Source organism: Balaenoptera ricei, chromosome 2 (assembly GCF_028023285.1).
Source record: "Balaenoptera ricei isolate mBalRic1 chromosome 2, mBalRic1.hap2, whole genome shotgun sequence".
Taxonomy (NCBI): Eukaryota; Metazoa; Chordata; class Mammalia; order Artiodactyla; family Balaenopteridae; genus Balaenoptera; species Balaenoptera ricei.
Window position 1 is genome coordinate 173,206,024 of NC_082640.1, and position 23,149 is coordinate 173,229,172.

Here is a 23,149-nt window from a genome sequence, read left to right on the forward strand (position 1 = left end):
TGCAATGAGAAGCCCAGGCACCGCAACGAAGAGTAGCCCCCCTCACTGCAACTAGAGAAAGCCCGTGCACAGCAACGAAGACCCAATGCAGCCAAAAACAAATAAATTAATTAATTAATTTTAAAAAATTTATAAAAAGTCAAGAATGTACAATGGGGAAAGGACAGTCTCTTCAATAAATTGTGTTGGGAAATAGGACAGCCACGTGCAAAAGAATGATGGACCACCATCTTACACCATATACAAAACTAAGTCAAAATGGATTAAAGATTGAATATAAGACCTGAAATCATAAAACTCCTAGAAGAAAACATATGCAGTAAGCTCCTTAACAGTGGTCTTGGTGACGAGTTCTTGGATTTGACACCAAAGGCAACAAAAGCAAAAATAAACAAGTGAGACTTTTTCAAACTAAAAAGCTACTGCACAGCAAAGGAAACCATGACAAAATGAAAAGGCAACCTACCAAATGGGAAAAAATATTTGCAAATCATATATCCAAAAGGGGTTAACATCTAACATATATTAAAAAACTCATGAAAGTCAATAGTAAAAAAAAAAAATCCGATTAAAAAATGGGCAGAGACTCTGAATAGATATTTTTCTGAAGAAGACATTACAGATGGCCAACAGGTACATGAAAGGGTGCTCAACATCACTAATCATCAGGGAAACTCAAACCAAAACCGCAATGAGATATTACCTTACATTTGTTAGAATGGCTATTATTGAAAAGATGAGAAATAGCAAGTGTTGGTAGTATGTGAAGAAAAGGGAACCCTCATGCACTGTTGGTGGGAATGTAAGTTGGTGCAGCCATATGGGAAACAGTATGGAGGTTCCTCAAAAAATTAAAAATGGAACTCTACCATATGCTTCAGCAATTCTAGTTCTGGGTATTTATCTGAAGAAAGTGAAAACACTGACTCAAAGAAAAGATATCTACATCACCATGTTCATTGCAACATTATCTACAATAACCAAGATATGGAAACAATCTAAGTGCCCATCAACAGATGAATGGATAAAGAAATATATATATAATATATATATGTGTGTGTGTATATATATGTATATATGCAATGGAATATTATTCAGCCATGAAAAAGAATGAAATCTTGCCATTTGCGATGGCATGGATGGACCTTGAGGGCATTATGCTAAGTGAAATAAGTCTCATAGAGAAAGACAAATACTGTATGATCTCACTTATGTGAGGAATCTAAAAAAATAAAGAACAAAGCTCATAGATACAGAGAACAGATTGGTGGTTGACAGAGCTGGAGGGTAGGGGGTGGGCAAGTGAGTATAGGGAGTCAAAAGGTACAAACATCCAGTTATAAAATAAACAAGTCATGGGAATGTCACATACAGCATTGCAGCAATAGTTAATCCTGTGTTGCATGTTTGAAAGTTGCTAAAAAAGTAAACCTTAAAAGTTCCCATCACAAGAAAAAATTCTGTAACTATGTATGGTGACGGATGTTAATTAGACTTACTGTGATGATCATTTTGCAATATATGCGAATATCAAATTATTATGTTGTACACCTGAAATTAATATAACGTTGTATGTCAGTTATACCTCACTTTAAAAAAATGGGCTTTTATCTCAAAGCAGATGTTTTCAAAGAAATGTCATCTTCAGTTCTTCCAATAAAATGGAGGCTGTAAGCATTTATTGAGGTCATGTGACATATGTCAGCTGATCATAAGCTCTTTGGGTGGTGAACTGGTGTGACCTTGCTCCCTGGCAGCTATTAGTCCTGCTGTGACTAGGCTTCAGACAGACTCTTTACATACCATTTAAGCATTAGGCAGTGAATATGGGAAAACAGGCATCTTTTTCCTAAACTATATAAACATACATGTTAATATGTATGTGTGTATAACGTCACCTTCTTTGCTACATGCTTACTCTTACAGATGTAATTTGTCTCTAATTCATATCCTCAAGGTATGAATAAATGCTGTAGTATTTATTTTAAATTGAATGTCTAATTTTTTAAATGGCTGTTCTTAGGTTAGGAATGTATCGTGAAGCAGAAAAACAATTTAAATCAGCCCTGAAGCAGCAGGAAATGGTAGATACATTTCTCTACTTGGCAAAAGTAAGTATTCTTAATTTGAGTGGAATTTGTCTTCTCAGGGTAAATGTTTAAATTCTGACGAGTACATGGGGAGAGTTACCAGTTTCTTTAGGAATATTGGACACGTTAATGTGTTCAGACTTAAGTTTGTTGGTTTTTTTTTTTCTTTTTTAATAAGGGAAAAGGTGAGAACATACGTAGAATACCCATCTCAGGAAAAATTGATTGCCGTGAAAAATAAGACCACACCTTTGAAATATTGCCCATTAGAACAGAAGAAAATGCCACAGGCTTACTACACCCATGGGTAACAAGCCCCAGAGAGGCACTTTTCTGCAGCACACTTGTCTCCCACCTAAGCAGACTATAGAGAGCAGGGATTGTTTTTTTGTAGGTCCTTCACTTTTTGGCTCTGCCATTATTACAAGAACAATATTTCCCCTTTACTGAGCACCTACTCAGTGGTAAGGTATTCTATCAGGTCTGTTCCATATGCAATTTAACCCTCATAGCAACACCACAAGGCAGATTTTAACATTTCCTTTGTACTCTTAAGGAAAGCGAGACTTAAAGAGGGTAACTAAGATTTTCAAGCTCACTTGGCTATTTGCCAGCATCCAAACCCAGGAATTTCTGATTCCAGAGCTGACTCACTGCCCTGTAGTGCCATCCACAAACACAACAAAAGTGAAGGGCCACCTAGAATTTTCAGTATTGGAATAAAGTTACTTCTTTACCCTCACCAAGGCTACTTTAAAGAAACATTTGTTGAAGTGGTGGTTAGAACATCATCTTGCTATATCTTTAAGAATTTTTTAAATTTAAGAAGTGTGGTAAAAAAAAAAAAAAGTGCGGTAAAGGAGGTTGAAAAGAAGATGAGCTATAAAAGGAAGTGCTACTACTTTCTAAATATGGTATTGCACTAATATGTATAAAATGGATAACTAATAAGAACCTGCTGTATAAAAAAATAAATAAAATAAAATTCAAAAAAAATATGGTATTAACGTTTGCATACTAAAAAGAAACAAAATGGAAGTTCTGCCATATAAACTTACTGTGATAATCTTAGTATGTTTATAGTGGTTTTTCAGAAATATTTGAAACTATCTGGTTCTAAGTATCTTCTCTACATTATATGTTAAAATTCTTAAAGAGTTTTCTAAACATCACAGTAAACTTTTCTGGCAGCTTGAAATTATAACTCAGGTCACAGTATTTGACTGTCATCTTAATTGATAATCACTTGCCACGTGGTTAAAAAAATGTACTTTTTAACTATTGTTAAATATGACTAGAGTCATATTTAATAGTTCTAATTTGACTATTTTTTCACAAATTGATTTGTTTAAATCCACTGTTGCCTACATATAGAGGTATAGTTTACTTATTTTCTTTAATATGTGAAGGAATTATTGTTCAGTAATAGAGACCAAGCAGATTTTAAGAACCACGTTATTTCTTAAAATTTTAGATTGTTAATTTAAAAATTATTAAATATTTTATATTACTTAGTATATGGAATTATATACTTACTATATTTTAAAAAGCAGTTCAGAAGCATGTAAGGTAAAAATTGAAAAGTTTTCATCCATACCCTTCCCTCTAATCTCATACTTTAGCAGTAAACACTGCAAGCAGTTTTCTGTGTATCCATTTGGGCCTCTTCAAAGCACAATCTGAATGTTTAGGAAGAAACAGAGGATCCAAGATCATGAAGAAAAAAATGTCATAATCTTATGTTTCTATACATAAAACTATAATTCTCTTATTTTAGAAATTCCTGATAAGCATATGGTTTATCCACGCTAATGTTCCAGTTGCTAATTAAGCAGAAACTATCAAGTGCCAACCCTCTCAACTCCCTGACCCTGTACCCTACAAATCTGTTTCTCCTCTATTTCCGAGGGTCCTTCTCCCAAACCACCATCTCCAGACACTCTCCCCGGCGGCTCCTTCTCAGACCTTCTTCCATGGGTCATCCCCTCTTTCTCTAGCATCTTCAAAATCAGCCTCATAATTGGTCCTTAGTGCCAGCCTATAGATATACTTATGTCTGTTCCATCCTAAAAAGATTTTCCCTTGATCCTTTCTTTTCTAGTCCTGGCCAGTCTCTGTGACAATAGTAAGTCCACAGTAAGTGTTTGCTGAATGAATAAATGAATGAATGCTTCATATACAACATGTGGAGATAAAAGTATAGTATCATTACTGGAAATTAATCCAACAGATTTCTGAAATTTTTTTACTGTAATATCTAGGAGATAATTTGTTACTAAGCAATAATTATAAACTTGTCATAACAAATGCTATTATTTTAAGAACCAGTACTTTTATTGAAATGTATCTTGGTTTTAGGTTTACATCTCATTGGATCAACCTGTGACTGCTTTAAATCTTTTCAAACAAGGCTTAGATAAGTTTCCAGGAGAAGTAGCCCTACTTTGTGGAATTGCCAGGATCTATGAGGTAAGGTTCATATCATTCAAAAAGTTGATGTAAAATTGAGGTTATATGCTACTTAAGTAAGGTCATAGCCCCTTGGGGTCTTACAAAGGATAACAGTTTATAAAATTATGATTGTTGGCCTGTGATTTACCAACAGAATAAGAGATTTTAGTGTATGCATTAGTCAAACTAAGTTTTTATTATGAAGTATTTCAAACATATAGAAGAGTATAGAGAATGGTATGAGATAGGGATTTAAATGTTTTTAATTTCAAATACCTTTTAACATAGAACAGTTCAAATAAAGGCCTGCCTTTCAAATGAATAAACAAAAGGCCCCAAGAAAAATTAAAACCACAACCAAATAAAATTAGCAAGGATAAATCATTTTAAACAAGTTTCTGTACAGAACAAGCAATGAACAATAGGCAGCACAATATGTTCATTTAGAAGAAACAAGACCAAAATGAAAGTGATAAATAAAAAAAAAAGAACATAAAGGAAAAGAATCCCTCCAGAGAAAAGTATGATATACATGCAGAAACCCCTTAAGGCATATGTTGTGTAGGCTGCAACGCTAAGGAACAAACTTCAGTAATTAACCCTCAATCCATTGTCACATAAGGAGAAAAGGAATACACTGGAAATCTTTGTATGGTAAACTTTATTTGAATTGTTCTATGTTAAAAGGTATTTGAAATGAGAAACATTACCCTAAGAAATATTATTCTTGTGGTCCTTGAACTTTACTGTGAATAGAAGTGACTTTGGGAGTGTTTTGAGAGTGAGGCCCATTTTCTGCCTTCTGAATCAGATGTCCTGGAAGGTGGGATGTAGGTTTTTGTCTGCTTAGCAAGCTCACTAGGTGATTCTGAAGTATAACAGAGTTTGAGAATCATTGCAAAATTCACTTCCTTATTTGCAGTTTTGTTTTAAATAACTAAAAATCTAATTAGAGTTAATATTCTGTGAATTGGTTCAAAAATAACCACTAATAGCTACTATAAAATCACTTAAATGATACCACGGTTGTTTATACACTTGAAGTGACATTTATATGCTTGAAGATATTATTTAAAGGACAAAAATAGAATCTGTGTTTATTCATACATATGAAAATTTATGTGCTAAAGATTGTCTATTAAACCAATTGGATTATTGGATTATTTAATAGTTTAGAAATAGAGCTGGATGAGTAATGATTTCATATACTAAAAGAACCCATTGCTACCAGGTGCCTCAAAGATTTAAAACCATGAATATTCCAGAAGAAAATACAGATGAATTATCTGTATAAACCTGGAATGGGGAAGACCCTCCTGAGCATGATACTAAGTCAGAAAGCCGTAACAGAAAAAAATTCATAAATTTGAGAACGTAAAAGTTAACTTTTCTATATTGTAAAAACAAAAATACCAATAAAAGCAAACCCAAACAAAAAAAGGTAAAAATATCAAACAGGGCACATATTTGCCATACCTGGGACAGAAAAAAAGGCTACTTTTCATTTCCTCAGTTTATACATTGCTTAACAATTGCTGGGTTTCAGGTGGTTTCCAATTGATGGAGAATTACACATAGACACATACCTGTGCATACACACACTTATAAATTCTCATTTTGGTCAAGCATGTAAACACTGAAACTTGGTATTTCCTCAGAGCAGTTGTGGAGGTGAGATCACGGTGTGACCGTTGTTGTCCTTCCAGCCCACACAGTGGCTGCTGACCGTCTCCACGGTCTCCAGTAAAGTCCCCCCAGAGACGAGACAACAGCCAAACCCCAGCTGCATTTCAGCTACCCCGCTGCCCTTTCATACCGGCGCCGGTTAACACACATCTGGAAGAACTCAAACAAACCATCTGTGCTTCTCCTCTGAAGGGAATGTTTATAAACACAGGGCCTCCCTGGGTTTTGAACTGAATTCAGCATCAGCACAGGCTCATTGCATCCGGAAGGAGAAAACAGTCGGTGTCCAGGGATCCCTGAGCCACAGCTGTGTCTCCAGCTCTCCTGAGCCCAGGAGGGTGGTTTCCCACCCAAGCCCCTCATACACATAAACCAATAATAAAAGGACAAGAGACAGGATAAGAAAACTGGCAAAAGACACGAATCCACAATTCACAGAAAAAGAAATGTAAATACCTGGTGTGTTGAATGTCTAACCTCAGTAATGATTAAAGAAATAAAAATTCAAACAATAATGTCATTTTTTACTTAATCAGGTTAACAAAGATGAATAAGTTCCGTGGCATTTAAGCTTGTCAAGGGTGTGGAGGAACAGATGTCACGTATGAACGTTGTTGCTGGGAGTGTACATTGGTATAAGCCATTTGGAGGCTATTTGTAATTACTTATGAGATTTTTAAACCTGCATTTAAATTTATTTAACATCAGCATGTATTTTATAAGTCTGAAAAACTGCATGTAAGGTTGTCAAAACATGTTAGTTTCAGTCTAAAATTCCTAGAGGTTACATAAATTAAGTCCATGCCCATCAATCAAGTATACAAACATTCTAAGATGTTCTTTTTTTCTTTTTTATTGAAGTATAGTTGATTTACAATATTGTCTTAATTTCAGGTGTACAAAACAGAAACAGACTCACAGACATAGAAGACAGATTTAGGGTTACCAAAGGGGAGAGGGAGTGGGGGAGGGACAAATTAGGAGTATGGGATTAACAGATACAGACTACTAAAGTAATTTTATAGAACTGAAAGCCTTGAAACAATTGACCATTGAGGCTGGAGTCTTCTTTGAATTGGACATTACCACCTGTTGCAGACTGAGTTGTGTCCCCTCCCCCCACCTCCCAATTCATATGTTGAAGCCCTAACCCCCAATGTGAGGGTATTTAGAGATAGGGCCTTTGGGAGATAATTAGGATTAGATGAGCTCATGAGGATAGGGCCCTCGTGGTGGGATTAGTGCCCTTATAAGATGAGACACCAGAAAGCACTTGAACCCTCTCTCTGTCTCTGTTTCTCTCTCTCTCATGCGAGGACACCGTGAGAAGGAGCAAGCCAGGAAGAGAGTCCTCACTAGAACTCGACCATGCTGATGCCATGATCTTGGACTTCTAGCCTCTAGAACTGTGAGAAAATAAATTTCTATTGTTTAAGCCACTCAGTCTATGGTATGTTGTTATGGCAGCCCGAGCAGACTAATACACCAAGTTTGGCAGCTGTAACACTGAATGAAGCCTTGTACTGTGGGGTGCTGTTGCCCTGGAAACCAGATAAGTCATGTTCAGGGGGCCCCATGGTTCATGGGGCCATTAAGGCTCACTGGTCAGGTCACATCCTGAGTGTGAAGATTGTTCTTTGGAAGGAAAAAGTCTTAGTCTGCTCGGGCTACTATAACAAAATACCATAACCTGGTTGACTTAAACAACAGAAATTTATTTCTCACAGCTCTGGAGGCTAGGAAGTCCAAGATCAAGGTGCTGGCCATTTCAGTTCCTAGTGAGGGATCCTCCTGGTCTGGATACCTTCTTGCTCTATCCTTACACGGTGGAGAGAGAGATTATCTCTTAGGTGTCTCTTCTTTAAGGGCACTAATCCCAATTATGAGGGCTCCACACTCATGTCTTAATTACTTCCCAAAGGTTCCACCTCTAAATACTATCACATTGGGGATTAGGGCTTCAATATGAATTTTGGGAGGACACAAACAGCCCATGTCAGGGAAGGACTTATTGTATGTATAGGGGTGGGGATTGCAGGGTGGTGAGTTAAGATGCTCATTTGTTGTTTCCTTTTAGTTTTACGAGGCTTTTGTTTTACCAAAAAATAGAAAATACACTTCTATTGAAATTATTTTTTATACTTTTCAATGGGTTCTTATGTTCTTAAAATATTAAGAATGTGGAATAGTTGTGTATAAAAGCAGTGTAGAATTCAGGAGAAAATTAACTCAGAGTTAGCTAACAAATGTATCAACATCCCTGTGTTTTGAAAAAAGTTTAGTTATTTTTCAGCTATAAGCAATGAATGAAAAAGCCTCTTCTCTTTAGGAACCAAATCCTGGAAGCACTTTGAATAAGAATTTCAAATATAAAGCATGTGAAAAAATATATGTAAAGCATGAGTTTGGATCAACCTGTGGATGTTTTATCAGGGTTTTATGGGACTAATAAATAACACTCCTGTTTCTCCAATTTGAGAACCAACTGAAAAATAGATACAAGATTCACACAAATGGAGGATAAACCATTAATTTTATTATTGATAAAAGCAGAATTGGAGCATGTGGCTCTAGATTATGACCAAAAGGACTTAATATTGTTCTACGTCTGAGTTACACAGACTAATCCATCCTGTCACAGACATGAGTGTACCCTACCCAGGAGAGCCTGCTCCACACAGCAGGGCAGAGAATGTGGGCATCTCAGTTGACTTCTAAAGAGACCCAGAAGGGGCTGAGACAGCCATACTCATTTGCCTCATGGGAATGAGGGAATAGGAGTGGGAAGAAAGGCCCCCAAATCATTCTAATTATCAACATTTCTCAATTATCAACATTTCTCAAAGTGTGGTTCAGAGATTCCTGGGGAAGTCCTTTCTCGGAGTCTATAGGGTCAAAACCATTTTCATAATACTAATAGTATTGATGAAATTGGTGATAAATTTAATAGATGTAATTTTTAAATTGAGATATAGTTGATATACAATACTGTATAAGTTACAGGTGTACAACATAATGATTCACAATTTTTAAATGTTATACTCCATTTATGGTTATAAAATATTGGCTATATTTCCTGTGTTGTACAATATATTCTTGTAGCTTATTTTATACATAATAGTTTGTGTCTCTTAATCCCCTGTCCCTGTCTTGCCCATCCTTCCTTCCCTCTCCCCACTGGTAACCACTAGTTTGTTCTCTATACCTGTGTCTGTTTCTTTTTTGTTATATTCACTAGTTTGTTGTAATTTTTAGATTACATATATAAGTGACATCATATAGTATTTGTCTTTCTCTGACTTATTTCATTATGCATAATACACTCCAAGTCCATTCATGTTGTTGCATATGGCAAAATTTCACTCTTTTTTATGGCTGAGTAGTATTCTATTATGTGTGTGTGTGTGTGTGTGTGTGTGTGTGTATATATATATATATATATATATATATATATAATCACATCTTCTTTATCCATGCATCTGTTGATGGACATTTAGGTTATTTCCATATTTTAGCAATTGTATGAACTTTGGGGTGCATGAATCTTTTTGAATTAGTGTTTTTGTTTTTGTTATTTTCAGATATATACTCAGGAGTGGAATTGCTGGGTCATATGGTAGTTGTATTTTTAGTTTTTTGAGAAACCACCATACTGTCTTCCACTGTGGCTGCACCAATTTGCATTCTGACCAACAGTGTACGAGGGTTCCCTTTTCTCCACATCCTTGCCAGCGTTTGTTAGTTATGGTCTTTTTGATGACAGCCATTCTGACAGGTGTAAGGTGATATCTCATTGTGGTTTTAATTTGCATTTCTTTGATGATTAATGATATTGAGCATCTTTTCATGTGTCTGTTGGCCATCTGAATGTCCTCTTTGGAAAAATATCAATTCAGGTCTTCTGCCCATTTTTTAATTGGGTTGTTTATTTTTTGATGTTGAATTGTATGAGCTGTTTATATATTTTGGATACTAACCACTTATCAGTCATATGATTTGCATATATTTTCTCCCATTCATTAGGTTGTCTTTTCATTCTGTCAGTGGTTTCCTTTGCTGTGCAAAAGCTTTTAAGTCTATTTAGGTCCCATTTGATTATTTTTCCTTTTATTTCCTTTGCTTTAGGACAGTGGCCCCCAACCTTTTTGGCACCAGGGACCAGTTTCATGGAAGATAATTTTTCCACAGATGGGGGCGGGGGGGTGGTTCAGGTGGTAGTGCGAGTGATGGGGAGCAATGGGGAGCTGCAGATGAAGCTTTGCTCACTCGCCCACTGCTCACCTCCTGCTATGTGGACTGGTTCCTAACAGGCCATGGACCGATACTGGTCCATGGCCTGGGGATTGGAGACCCCTGCTTTAGGAGACAGATCCAAGAAAACATTGCTACGATATATGTCAAAGAGTGTTCTGCCTGTGTTTTCTCCTAGGAGTTTTATGGTTTCTGGTGTTACATTTAGGTCTTTAATCCATTTTGAGTTTATTTTGGAATATGGTGTGAGAAAATGTTCTAATTTCATTCTTTTACATGTAACTGTCCAGTTTTCTCAGCACCACTTATTGAAGAGACTGTCTTTTCTTCATTGTATATTCTTGCCTCCTTTGTGGTAGATTAATTGACCATAAGTACCTGGTTTTATTTCTGGGCTCTCTATTCTGTTCCATTGATCTATATGTCTGTCTGGTTTTGTGCCAGCACCATACTGGTTTTGTTTGTTTGTTGTTGTTGTTTTTGGCCGCACTGTGCAGCTTGCAGGATTTCCCTGACCAGGGATCCAGGGATTGAACCCGGGCCACCATAGTGAAAGCCCAGAATCCCAATCACTAGGCCACCAGGGAAGTCCACCATACTGTTTTGATTACTGTAGCTTTGTAGTATAGTCTGAAGTATGATTCCTCCAGCTCTGTTCTTCTTTCTTAAGATTGTTTTGGCTATTCAGGGTCTTCTGTGTCTCCATACAAATTTTAAAATTATTTGTTCTAGTTCTGTGAAAAATGCCATTGCTATTTGATAGGGATTGCATCAAACCTGTAGATTGCCTTGAGTAGTATAGTCATTTTAACAATATTGATTTTTCCAATCCAAGAACATAGTATATCTTTCCATCTGTTTGTGTCGTCTTCAATTTCTTTCATTAGTGTCTTATAGTTTTCCAAGTATAGATCTTTTACCTCCTTTGGTAGGTTTATTCCTAGTATTTTATTCTTTTTGTTACAATGGTAAATGGAATGTTTCTTTAATTTCTCTTTCTGATAGTTTGTTGTTAGTGTATAGAAATACAACAGATATCTATGTATTAATTTTGTATTCTGTAATGTTACTGAATTCATTGATGAGCTCTGGTAGTTTTCTGGTGGTGTCTTTAGGAATTTCTATGTATAGTCTCATGTCATTTGCAAACAGTGACAGTTTTACTTCTTCCTTTCCAATTTGGATTCCTTTTATTTCTTTTTCTTGTCTGGTTGCTGTGGCTAGGACTTCCAACTCTATGTTGAGTAAAAGTGGTGAGAGTGGGCATCCTTGTCTTGTTCCTGATCTTAGAGGAAATGCAGAAATCTTCAACAAAATATTAACAAACCAAATCCAACAATACATTAAAAGGATAACACCATCATCAAGTGGGATTTATCCCAGGGATGCAAGGATTTTTCAATATTTGCAAATCAATCAATGTGATACACCACATTAACAGATTGAATACTGAAAACCATATGATCATCTCAATAGATGCAGAAAAAACTTTTGAGAAAATTCAGCATCCATTTATGATAAAAACTCTCAAGAAAATGGGTATAGAGGAACATACCTCAACATAATAAAGTCCATATATGACAGACCCACAGCTAACATCATACTCAGTGATGAAAAACTGAAAGAACTTCCTCTTAGATAGTTGTTCATTTGTTTGTCTTCCTACCAGGTGTAACCTCCTGAGGATAGTAGAGCCGTCTTTCCATATCCAGGGGGGATTGGTTCCAGGACCCCTTGGTTGCCAAAATCCATGGACGCTCAAGGCCCTTATATAAAATGGCGTAGGATTTGCATATAACCTACCCACATCCGTCTGTATACTTTAAATCATCTCTAGATTGCTTATAATACCTAATACAATGTAAATGCTATATAAATAGCTATAAATACAATGTAAATGCTATATAAATACTTGCTAGTACAGCAAATTCAAGTTTTGCTTTTTGGAATTTCTGGAATTTTTTTCTGAATATTTTTGATCTGAGGCTTGTTGAAATCGTGGTTATGGAACCTGCAGATACAGAGGGCTGACTGTAATTTTATCTTATTGTTCACATTGTGTCCCCAGGTCCTAGAACAGAGTCTGGCATATGGTAGGCTCTTAATAAATATTTAATTGAATAAAATCATGTAAACCAGTCAGAATAAAAATAATTTCTTGTCCAATATTAATACAGTATTGCTCTTCTGTCTTGATGGAGAATAGGAAATGAACAATATTTCATCAGCCACTGAATACTACAAAGAGGTTTTGAAACAGGACAATTCTAATGTGGAAGCCATTGCATGCATTGGAAGCAACCATTTTTACTCTGATCAACCAGAAGTAGCTCTCCGGTTTTACAGGTGCACTTTACATTCAATTTGTAGAGCTGCTTTCCTATGAAATAGTGATGCAACAGTAATAAAGATGGGATGAAAATGTAGAGAAATAATGTGTAGGCCATGTCTATATGAGACTAAAAATTCAAGCACCCAGATGTTTTATGAATATTAAAGCTATATCTAATAATTTGGAAATGCACAAGTATTTGGCATCTTGCAGAAACACACGTGGATAATTGCCTGAGTTTTTAACACCTTGTCATTGTATAAATTGGCCGTTTTGTTATCCGCCAATAACAGGTTAACAGTTCCCAGAAGCACTTCCACATCACTGCCTCCGTTAATACCACTGTACATAATATCAAGACCCTGAAGGTAAAATAGTAATGTGATTTGCAAAGAGCAGTGGGCCCCAGGCTGTAATCCTGATGAGGACCTTAAACAGGATTCCGGTTTTGTGAAGTATTGTCAACTCTTGTCCAAATAGTTTTTCAAAATCTAAACAAATTATTCTCACTGGTTCTTTGAACACGTACTTATTTTATCCTATAGATGGTTCCTGAAATTAATTTTTAAATTATGATTTCCTCTTTAGCCTCTGGGTAGTATACAAGGAGATAACTGGCAGCTGACAAGAGTTCTTTCCAAATATATGTTGAAGCGTAAAACAATAATATGAATGTAGCCTGTGCACATACAGCTGACTCCACTCGCCTACCCCCACAGTGGCTCATGGGTTCCTTGGGGCAGCTGGGGTGATTTTCATATGCTTATTTGAACTCTCATCCTTTGGGATTAATGACACATAGGAGCAAAGTTGGGTTCTTGAGCTGCAGCGTGAAAGCTAAGTGGATAACATGGGGATCCCCTGACAATCTTGTCTTCCTGAGTAGAAGCTCATCGGAGGTCGTTAGATGCAGCCAAACCACACAATACAAATAACCAGAAACAGCATCCAACTCAGCTGAAAACTTGGCGGTAAATGCTAAACACAGGCCTCAAATTTGAATAGAAGCTCTTAGAAATTTACCTACAAGCACCAAAGCTGTGTGAGGCAAAAATGTGTGGGTTTTACTTTATGTGACTATTTATTGATTATTTTGATTCTCTAACAAAGCTTTTGGGGAAAAAAAAAGTTATGTAAGTTATTTCTGACCTTGCCTCTGGATGCATTTCCTATGACTAGTACCATTACAAAAGACGTGCTTTTGTATTTGCTCTAAAATATTTTTCATTTACTATAATACTTTATGTTCTTTGGAGGGTATTAAAAATTATAAAGTCAATTCATTTCTAACTTTGTAAAAAATATGTCTTAATATTTATAAAGTTGGTCTGACACCAAAATATGTGTGCTCTTTTTCCAAAAGGCGACTCCTGCAGATGGGTGTTTATAACTGCCAGCTTTTTAACAACCTGGGGCTCTGTTGCTTCTATGCCCAGCAGTATGATATGACTCTGACCTCATTTGAACGTGCCCTTTCTCTGGCTGAAAATGAAGAAGAGGTAGCTGACGTCTGGTACAACTTGGGACATGTAGCTGTGGTATGTTGTTTCTGTAATATAATTTCTGTAATAGAGAAGGTAGCCACATGTTAGTTTGAAGAAGTTTTCAGATATTGGAAATCCAGGTTTGGGTACAGTCTTTGTAGCAATTTGGAGATTGCTAGGAGTCACCACAGCTCATTTTATCTTCTTAGGTTAAACACTCTTATGTACAATTCACACTTGACTCCAGTGTTGGTACTTGTTGTTTTTTCTGTGGTGGCCGAAAAGATTTGTATGAGGAAAGGAGGACGTAGATGGCAGGAGGAAGTGAATGGATTTGTGTGTACGAGTTTGTGCTTTTCCTTTGTAGGGAATAGGAGATACGAATCTGGCCCATCAGTGCTTCAGGCTGGCTCTGGTCAACAACAATAACCACGCAGAGGCCTACAACAACCTGGCCGTGCTGGAGATGCGGAAGGGCCATGTCGAACAGGTCAGCGAACTACTGGGTTACTGCGGACAGTCTTCTTTCTTCAAGGAAAAGCTGTCCCGTGCAGCTCTCTTTACGTTATAATTTTAAAATGAGCTCTGGAGTCTGACTGGCCTGGGTTTGATCCCAGCTCTGTCACGTATTAGCATTGTGACCTTGGACAAGTTACTTAACCTTTCAGTATCCAAAATAGAACACTTGATTTTATTAGGACAAATCTGCACCTCCCCAGGCTTCCCTATCTTCGTGAACTGTTCCACCACTCACACCCCCGCCATCCGCCATCCAGCTGCTCAAGCCAAAATCCTAGGACCCACCCTCGAAACCTGTCTTTTCTGAGTGCCTTCCCTGCCACCCTTTGCCTCCGTCGTGTCCAGTGAGCCCTGTCAGTTCTACCCCCACCTCTTCAGTTCTCCCCTCCCATCCCCCTTCTCCAAGCTGCTCTCATCTCCTGCCTGGGTGACTACAAGGGTCTCCTAGCTATTGCTTTTGTTTCCACTTCCATCAGCAAGTAGGCGCACCCTATAATACATCTCCCTCAGAACAGCCCAGGGCAGGGGTCCCCAACCCCTGGGCTGAAGCCTGTTAGGAACCTGGCGGCACAGCAGGAGGTGAGCGGCTGGCGAGTGAGCGAAGCTTCATCTGCCACCCCCCATCGCCCCCCATCGCTCGCATTGCCGCCTGAACCACCCCCCCTCCCCCACCCCCGCCTGTGGAAAACCTGTCTTCCACAAAACCGGTCCCTGGTGCCAAAGAGGTTGGGGACTGCTGGCCTAGAGGATATTTTTAAAAAACAAGATTATTTTATTACTACGTTGCTTAGCATCCTCCAAAGGCTTCTCCTTGCACTTGGAATAAAATTTGAACTTCAGACCTTAGCCTACGGGGCCCCACCTAATCTAGCCTCTGGGTCCCGCCAGACTGTATCTTTTGCCACTGCTCCTTCCCTACTGACTTCCAGACACATTAGCTGCTTGCTGCGGGGCAGTGCCTGTTCTTACTGTAGTGCCTTTGGAAAATACTTTCAGATCCTGAAATGACTCTTTTCTTTTTATCATTCAGGTCTTAGCTTAATTACCGCCTTTTTAGAAAGACCTGCTTGAACATCAGTCTAAAGGAGCCCTCAGGTGCTATCACATCTCCTACTATTTTTTTCTTCACAATACTTATCATTTTATCAGATATTTTCATCTTTATGTGTAGAATGTAGAATGCTAGCTGCATGAAAGCAGGGACCTTCTCTTGTCTTCTAACTGCTATATTTTCAGTATCGAAAACATTGCCTGACACTCGGTAGCTGCTTAGTACTGGTGGAATGAGTGGGTGATAAATAAAATAGGGTAATAACAGTACTGACCCGAAGGTGTCCTTGTGAAGATGAGCAAATTGTGCATGCAAAGCGCTTGGCATAGTAAAAGCACATGATAGATGCTTAATAAATTGTATTATTATTACTGTTATTATTTACATAACAAGAAGTTTAAAATGCTGAGTACACTCATACAATATTAATGGCAATCAACATCGATAGATATTACATTCTCTGTTTTACAGATGAAGAAACAGACTAGAGGAGGGTAAGTAACTACCCAAGGTCACAGACGCAGTGAGCAGCACGCCAGGATGTTAACCTCTAGCCTGGTCTCCTAAGCACGTTGATAAACTTAATAAAACAAGCAAAGAAACGTCACTGGATGCTGCCTTTGTTTCACAAAATTTTCCCAAAGTAAATAAGATGGATTTGTACTTTTTAAACAAAAACTAACTACTCTAAAATGCGAACTTGTTTTGTCATAGAACTTTGCCTGTGTCCATTTGAGGCAAGTGTTTTTTATGATTTTCTCTGTTTCCATGTTGGTGATTTTCTTTCCCTCCTACTTACTGTAGTTTCTCCAGCATACAATTGATTTGAAATGTTTTGGTGAAAGGTTTCATTATTATTAAAAATTATAGCTCACTTTAAAAAAAATAGCAAATCATAAAACAAAAAAATTAATATCCACCATCCTATTTAAACTATTATTTATTTTCCATTAAAAAAAGATATAAGAATTTGTCCTCAGGGTCATACATAGAAGTTTGGCTACAAGTTGAAAGGCTGTTTGGCAGCTTGGAATCTTAACAGTGAGTGTATGGGCATCTCATGTCTCTCAGTGGTCTCTGCAATGTGTGATCCTTTGAGTCTAGAGGGGACAAAAAAATGATGTGAATTTTGTCTTTTGAGTACTTTAGAGAACAGAAAGCTTGTCATTTTCAGTCGCCTTCAGTTGTCATTTTCAGGTCAGCAGTATAATACATGCTTGCTCAATGTCATCCAGCACAGAAATTGGGGATTTGAATTTACAGTGGTTTTTTGGTGGTTTTTGTTGTTGCATTAGAGAACAGGTAATTAGAAGCCTACTAAATCAATCAGCATCAACAAAAACTAGATTAATAAGACTTTTTAGCATTGAGAGGATTATTTTTCAGTTGTACATCATACTGAAATATAAACTTTGTAAGAACAGTGTTTCTCACATAACTTTTTGATTCCATCATTTTCTCCGTATTTTGAAGCATTTTATTATTAATATAATTTTGTCAAGATAAAGGGAGTTCATGGTTATCAGTAAGTTGTATTTCATGAGGAATTCATCTTATTTATTACAGGGTTATGTTTATTAAAGTCCTATCCTGGGTAAAGTATTCTTTTACCAAAAAAAAAAAAAAAAATCACAAATACAGTGCTAATATATGCTCATATAGCTTTGGTTTCTCTTTTCTTTTTCTTTCTTTTTTTTTTAACACAGGCAAGAGCACTGTTACAAACTGCTTCATCTTTAGCACCCCACATGTATGAGCCGCATTTTAATTTTGCAACAGTTTCTGATAAGGTATTCTCTTTCTTTGTCAATTTATCATCTGACCTGTTTGTTTTTCTTTCTTGCTTTTAAAAAATGTACAGTTAAATAAGGACATTCTACCCATAACTTCCTGAGAGAAATTATTTTTTTCAACACTTAATTATTATGTACACATATGTCTTCACTTCGAGGGACAGTTTAATACACTTTAAGTATATTTATCACTGAATATTAGCTAAACTTAACACCATTATAGATTGCAGAAGAATTATTTTATGTTTTCAAATATAACATTTAATCATTGAAAAACTATTCATTAACTCCTGGTTTGGGAAGGATTTAGTAATTAACGTTTGCAGCAAGGAAATCCTGTATATTATTTGTAGGTCATATTGCCATCAAGTCTGGCATGATGCTGTAAAATTAGGGATATTAGTGAAAGCTGTTTTAGCTATGAACAATATGGGAAAAATGCAACCGTTGATACTGTGTTACAAGTCAATTAACGTCCAAGAGCTAAAAGCTAATCATGTGCCATTTTAACAATGAGAGGAAACAAAAGTCATCTAATAACTTTTACTTGGAAACCTTACTTTAACATGGAAGGTGAGTTTTGAGGATAAGGAAATGGCTAAAAATGTTTGCTGATGTAAAGACTCTTTCTTTATAGACCAAAAGACATTATAAAAATCATTTTTCATAGCATGAATGTGAAGTCATTTGCACTTTCATTTCTGTTTTGAAAATAAAATAAGCTGTTATTCATAAGTTGTCATTTTTGAGTGCTTGTTAAGTGCTGGCCACTGTTCCAGGTACTCTCTGAACCGCTAATTCTCTCAACAACCCTGCGATGTAGGTAACACTTACCTCCCCTACTCATTTTTTCATACAACTGATGTTTCATTTGTTGAGCCTCTGCTACTTACCAGGCACTGTTGTCGGCACAGAGGACGTTAGCAATGAGTAAAACAGAAACCTCTACCTCATGCAGCTTGTATTCTAACGGAACCCAAGGCTTCTGGAACTTAAAAGACTTCCCTGGAGTCCCATGGCAGAATACATGCCCAGCTCCCAGGGATTCCCACATGTTTTCCACTGCACTGTGCTGCCACTTAGTTAAACCACAAAGAAGCCTTGATTACTTTCTTTCAGGACTATTGTTACATTTTAATAATATATAATGCAAATGAAATGTTTCTTTAAGCCAAAGGCTACACTTCCATAAGAGAAAATTGCATGCTGAAAAGAAATGCTATGATTTAAAAAAGGAAACTTATGTTTTGAATTCATATGCATGTTACCAGAAAACTACCAGAAGTGAATGATCTAGATTTTTTTGTTTTTTTTGGTGTGTACATGCTAAAAAGCTTTCTCTTTTTAGAAATGTATACATGAATCAAGATACATTCAGACGGATTCGGTTACTGTGCGTGTTTTTCTTGGGGACTGGACTTTAACACAAAGTTTATTGAAAATCAGATATGTCCTTTATAACCTTTCAAAACCAGGTTATCTGCCCAACATTACTGTGTTAGCAACCATTTAAAAGCTCCCAGAGCATGTTATTGTATCTTAAATACAATAGTTTTTACTTGAATTTTCTGTCTAAAAGATAATACCCTAATCAAAATATGTCATTGTCTGTGGTACATTACAAATAGTTTTCTTACAGAGCCGGCTGTTTTAGCATGCAGACATCAATTTATTTTTATGATAACTATCAGTGACAGGAAAAGAAAACACAGGTTTATGAATTCATAACTAGACAACTGTAACAGAGCAGAAATTATTTATGGAATTGGTTATTTTACTTTTCTCATATTTTTTCAAGATTGAATTGTAATCTAGGTGAAAAAAATTTTAAATCAAAGTAGCACAATCAAGCAATTCACAATCAAGCACAATCTACATTGTGCAGATACTATGTCTTTTTTTTTGTTTTTTTTTTTCTGGTTCTCATTCTGTGGTCTTATTCTGGTCTGGTCTTTCTTACAGATGGGAGATCTACAGAGGAGCTACATTGCTGCTCAAAAGTCTGAAGCAGCATTTCCCGATCACGTGGACACTCAACACTTAATTAAGCAGTTAAAGCAGCATTTTGCTATGCTCTGATTTTTCCTCAGACTAAAGATATTCTTAGGGAGGAACATTATGCAAGGGAAAAAGTAGTGTATATATATGTGTAGTACAAACCTGTGCTTGATATTAGTGAAGGTGACATAAGGGAATTTAAACTAGAACGTTTAAAACTTTATAATAATAACTTTATAAGATAATGTTATAAAAGACAGGATTTAAGCATTTGTAAGCAGATTATGAAACCTTCCACATTATATGGTAGATGTTTGTTTATAATGTTTACAAAACATTTTCATGAATTTCCTCAAATTTTTATAAATGCACATTTTTAATGTCCTGGCCATTAGCTATCATGTAGCTTAAGAGGTCTGAAATCTGCCTTTAAAATTGCACTTTTATGACTAAAAGTGTATATACTTATCCTTGGTAGAGACTTTAGAGATTAAAAATTGTACTTAAAGCTATTTTTTATAAAATGCTTTGTGAGACACTCTACTTTTTCTTATGTATTATGCTTTAAAATAAATGTGTATAAAACACCATCATTCTGTTATTTTTCAGGAGTTTTTATTTCAGTCATCTCAGATGAAAAAAGTTTTCCAGAAGTCCAGGAGTCTTAGAAATCAAGTCGTTATTCTAATTTTATTTGAAATGATGTACGATCAATTTTGCTTTTTCCTGAGAAGCTATTTATGGGCTATCATGTTGTCAGTATAAGAATACCAGGATTAGAAATGGAGTTATAGGCCAGAAGTCCCACTGTGGTCAGCCCTGAGAAGGTTAGGCTGGACCCCAATACCGTGCGTTGTAAAATCCTAGACAGGCTCTCCTCTCCAGTATTTAGTGGAATTCTCACTGAAGTGTTCATACAACGAAATGTGTTAAAGGGCCAGGGCCACTCACATTCATATATTGGGCTTTGGGCTCTATGTATGTTACCTTACATTTTTTAACTTTATGAAAACTATTTTACAGGTATTTATTCGTTTCTGTTCAGATTATACAAATAGTACTACTTAGCTGACAGAACACAAAAAATGTGAATTCAAGGACTAGATTGTTAGAGGCTGGAAATAATTTCAGAGACTTATGTAGATGAATCTCTCCATGGGACAGAAGGAGGAGGCCAGGCCCAGAGTCACACTGCTGGTTGGTATGGCTGGAAACAAGACCTGTTCCTGCATTTCAGGCTTGAACCTACCCTGGTTCTCCACGATAACGCTAGTGCTTGTTCAGCTTGCGAGAATTTCCTCAAGCACTATCAAATTTCCTAACACTGTATGCAATATTTAGGTTCAAATTTTATATTGTGAATTATTTTCTTAGTTAATTTAAAATAAGAACTAATAACAGTGGCTAGTATTTACTGAGGATGTTCTATGTACCCAGCACTGTTCTGGAGCACTTGATATGGAGTAATTCATTTAATTCCCATTGCAGTCCTATGAAATGCTGTTACTCCCATTTTGCTCATGAAAAAAATAAGGCACAGAGCAGTCAAATTACTTGCCCCAATTCTAAAGCTATTAAATGGCAGAGCTGGGATTCAAATGCACATTTAATATAGTGGTTAAGAGCACATACTCGGGAGCCAAATGCACATTATTTATAAAGGAATGGGTTAAGGGTAACAGCAGATTTCTGTGTGGCCCTGGAGTATGTGTTCTTAACTACTATGTCAAATCTCCTCTTAGTGTTTCTCCTGTAAATAAAGCTACTATTGTTTAAAATGAATGTTACATGCATTAGTAAAGTTGAATAATAGGGGACTATTAACACAGCAAAAAAATTAATGAGCCAGCATTCCTAAGGTGATAATGGAGAGATTTTTGTCTTGAGTTTATTTAATTCAATGTGAACACCAATGCAAAGAATGAGTCAGGGTGGCTAAGGGCAGAATGATGACATAACACTGCATCAGAAGCTACATATATTTTGTAGCAAAATTATTTCTGGACTGCATAACTTCTGGCTTCTGTGCCAACATTTCTATATAAGGAAGGTTAACAATTGTCTTCTACCATGACTAAAAAAGTGTTCTATCCATATATAAATTGTTCAGCTGACACTAACATTATTGAGCTTCCAGCTGATGAAAACGAGATATGGCAAGAAGGCCGCCTACAATGAATAATTGCTGAGGTTAGGAGTTCTTCCTTTCCAAAAGGGTCACATCTGAACCAGTTCCCTATGGTACTACTGTTCTGTTACATTTCTGAATGGTATTTCCCTGCATCAGAGCACCCATCAGGATATAATTTATGGCCTAGAAATAGGAAAATTAATAAAGATAACATTACTACAGTTTCCACCACCAACTATTAATATGAGGGATTTTTTTTTAATTTTTATTTATTTATTTTTGGCTGCATTGGGTCTTCGTTGCTGCGCGCAGGCTTTCTCTTGTTGCGGCGAGCGGGGGCTACTCTCTGTTGCGGTGCGCAGGCTTCTCATTGCGGTGGCTTCTCTTGTTGTGGAGCACGGGCTCTAGGTGCACGGGCTTCAGTAGTTATGGCTCGCAGGCTCTAGAGCGCAGACTCAGTAGTTGTGGTGCACGGGCTTAGTTGCTCTGTGGCATGTGGGGTCTTCCCGGACCAGGGCTCGAACCCGTGTCCTCTGCATTGGCAGGCGGATTCTTAACCACTGCACCACCAGGGAAGACCAATATGAGGGATTTTTATCAAGATCTTTCAGCTGGAATTGAATTTAAGCATTCAGAAAAACAACAAAGATTTTAGAACTACCTCAGGAGGACTCAGCCTTGGAAAATAATGAACCCAGAAATTAAGTTTTGGTAAAAGGCCATTACTGGATAGTTTTAAATTCTAGGGAATAGGTAAATTGGAATGATCCATGGATATGTTCCAGAGTTCTAAAATGGTTATCTAGGCTCAGATATTAGGGGAAAACGTTTATGTATCAATTTGAAAATAACCACAGTTTTACATCCTTCCGTATTGATGGCCTTAGTCCTATTTTTGGTTGACTAAAAATTTAACATTTTTGAGAGATGCTGTCATTTTACGTCCTCAGTATGAAAGCCCAATTCTGGAGATTAAAGAATAAGGATTAAATAAAGATTAAATTATAATCCTTGGGGGCTATATTTCTTGCAATGTGATACTTTCCCTTACCTGAATCCTGACTGATAAGGAGTAATTGGTAAAATGTAAATGATGGGAACTCTTGGAGAAAGCAACCACGTTATCTTAGGGAAGAAAAGGTCATATTTAGACAGATATTAGGAAGAAATATTTTTCCTGTTTTAAATCAGAGAAGATAGATCTTCTTCCAGCGTTTGAAACTCAAGTTTCTATGGGCTCCAACATTTTCTCTCTACTGGATTTTCTCTCTTTCTCCTTTTTAAAATATCACAGTCCCCGTAAACCTTCCCCTTTCTAGTACTACCTTATCTCCTTTGTCAGAACATCTTGAAAGGGCAGGTG

The 23,149-nt window shown here is 36.7% G+C and overlaps 1 protein-coding gene across 4 annotated transcripts in view; it reads left to right on the plus strand.

The window, feature by feature from the left end:
* Window positions 1-20,248, plus strand: part of TTC8 (tetratricopeptide repeat domain 8) — a 48,027-nt gene extending 27,779 nt beyond the window's left edge. For 3 of the 4 annotated variants that reach the window (XM_059914800.1, XM_059914796.1, XM_059914798.1), the window contains 7 exons: window positions 2,024-2,111; window positions 4,449-4,559; window positions 12,685-12,824; window positions 14,174-14,348; window positions 14,662-14,784; window positions 17,571-17,654; window positions 19,620-20,248. In XM_059914800.1, the coding sequence (XP_059770783.1) occupies window positions 2,024-2,111; window positions 4,449-4,559; window positions 12,685-12,824; window positions 14,174-14,348; window positions 14,662-14,784; window positions 17,571-17,654; window positions 19,620-19,736 (838 nt within the window). In that variant the 3' untranslated portion in view covers window positions 19,737-20,248. Of the gene's footprint in view, window positions 1-2,023; window positions 2,112-4,448; window positions 4,560-12,684; window positions 12,825-14,173; window positions 14,349-14,661; window positions 14,785-15,843; window positions 16,688-17,570; window positions 17,655-19,619 lie in introns of those variants that run through there. The other variant, XM_059914799.1, reaches the window with a different exon arrangement.
* The last annotated feature ends 2,901 nt before the right edge of the window (window positions 20,249-23,149 follow it).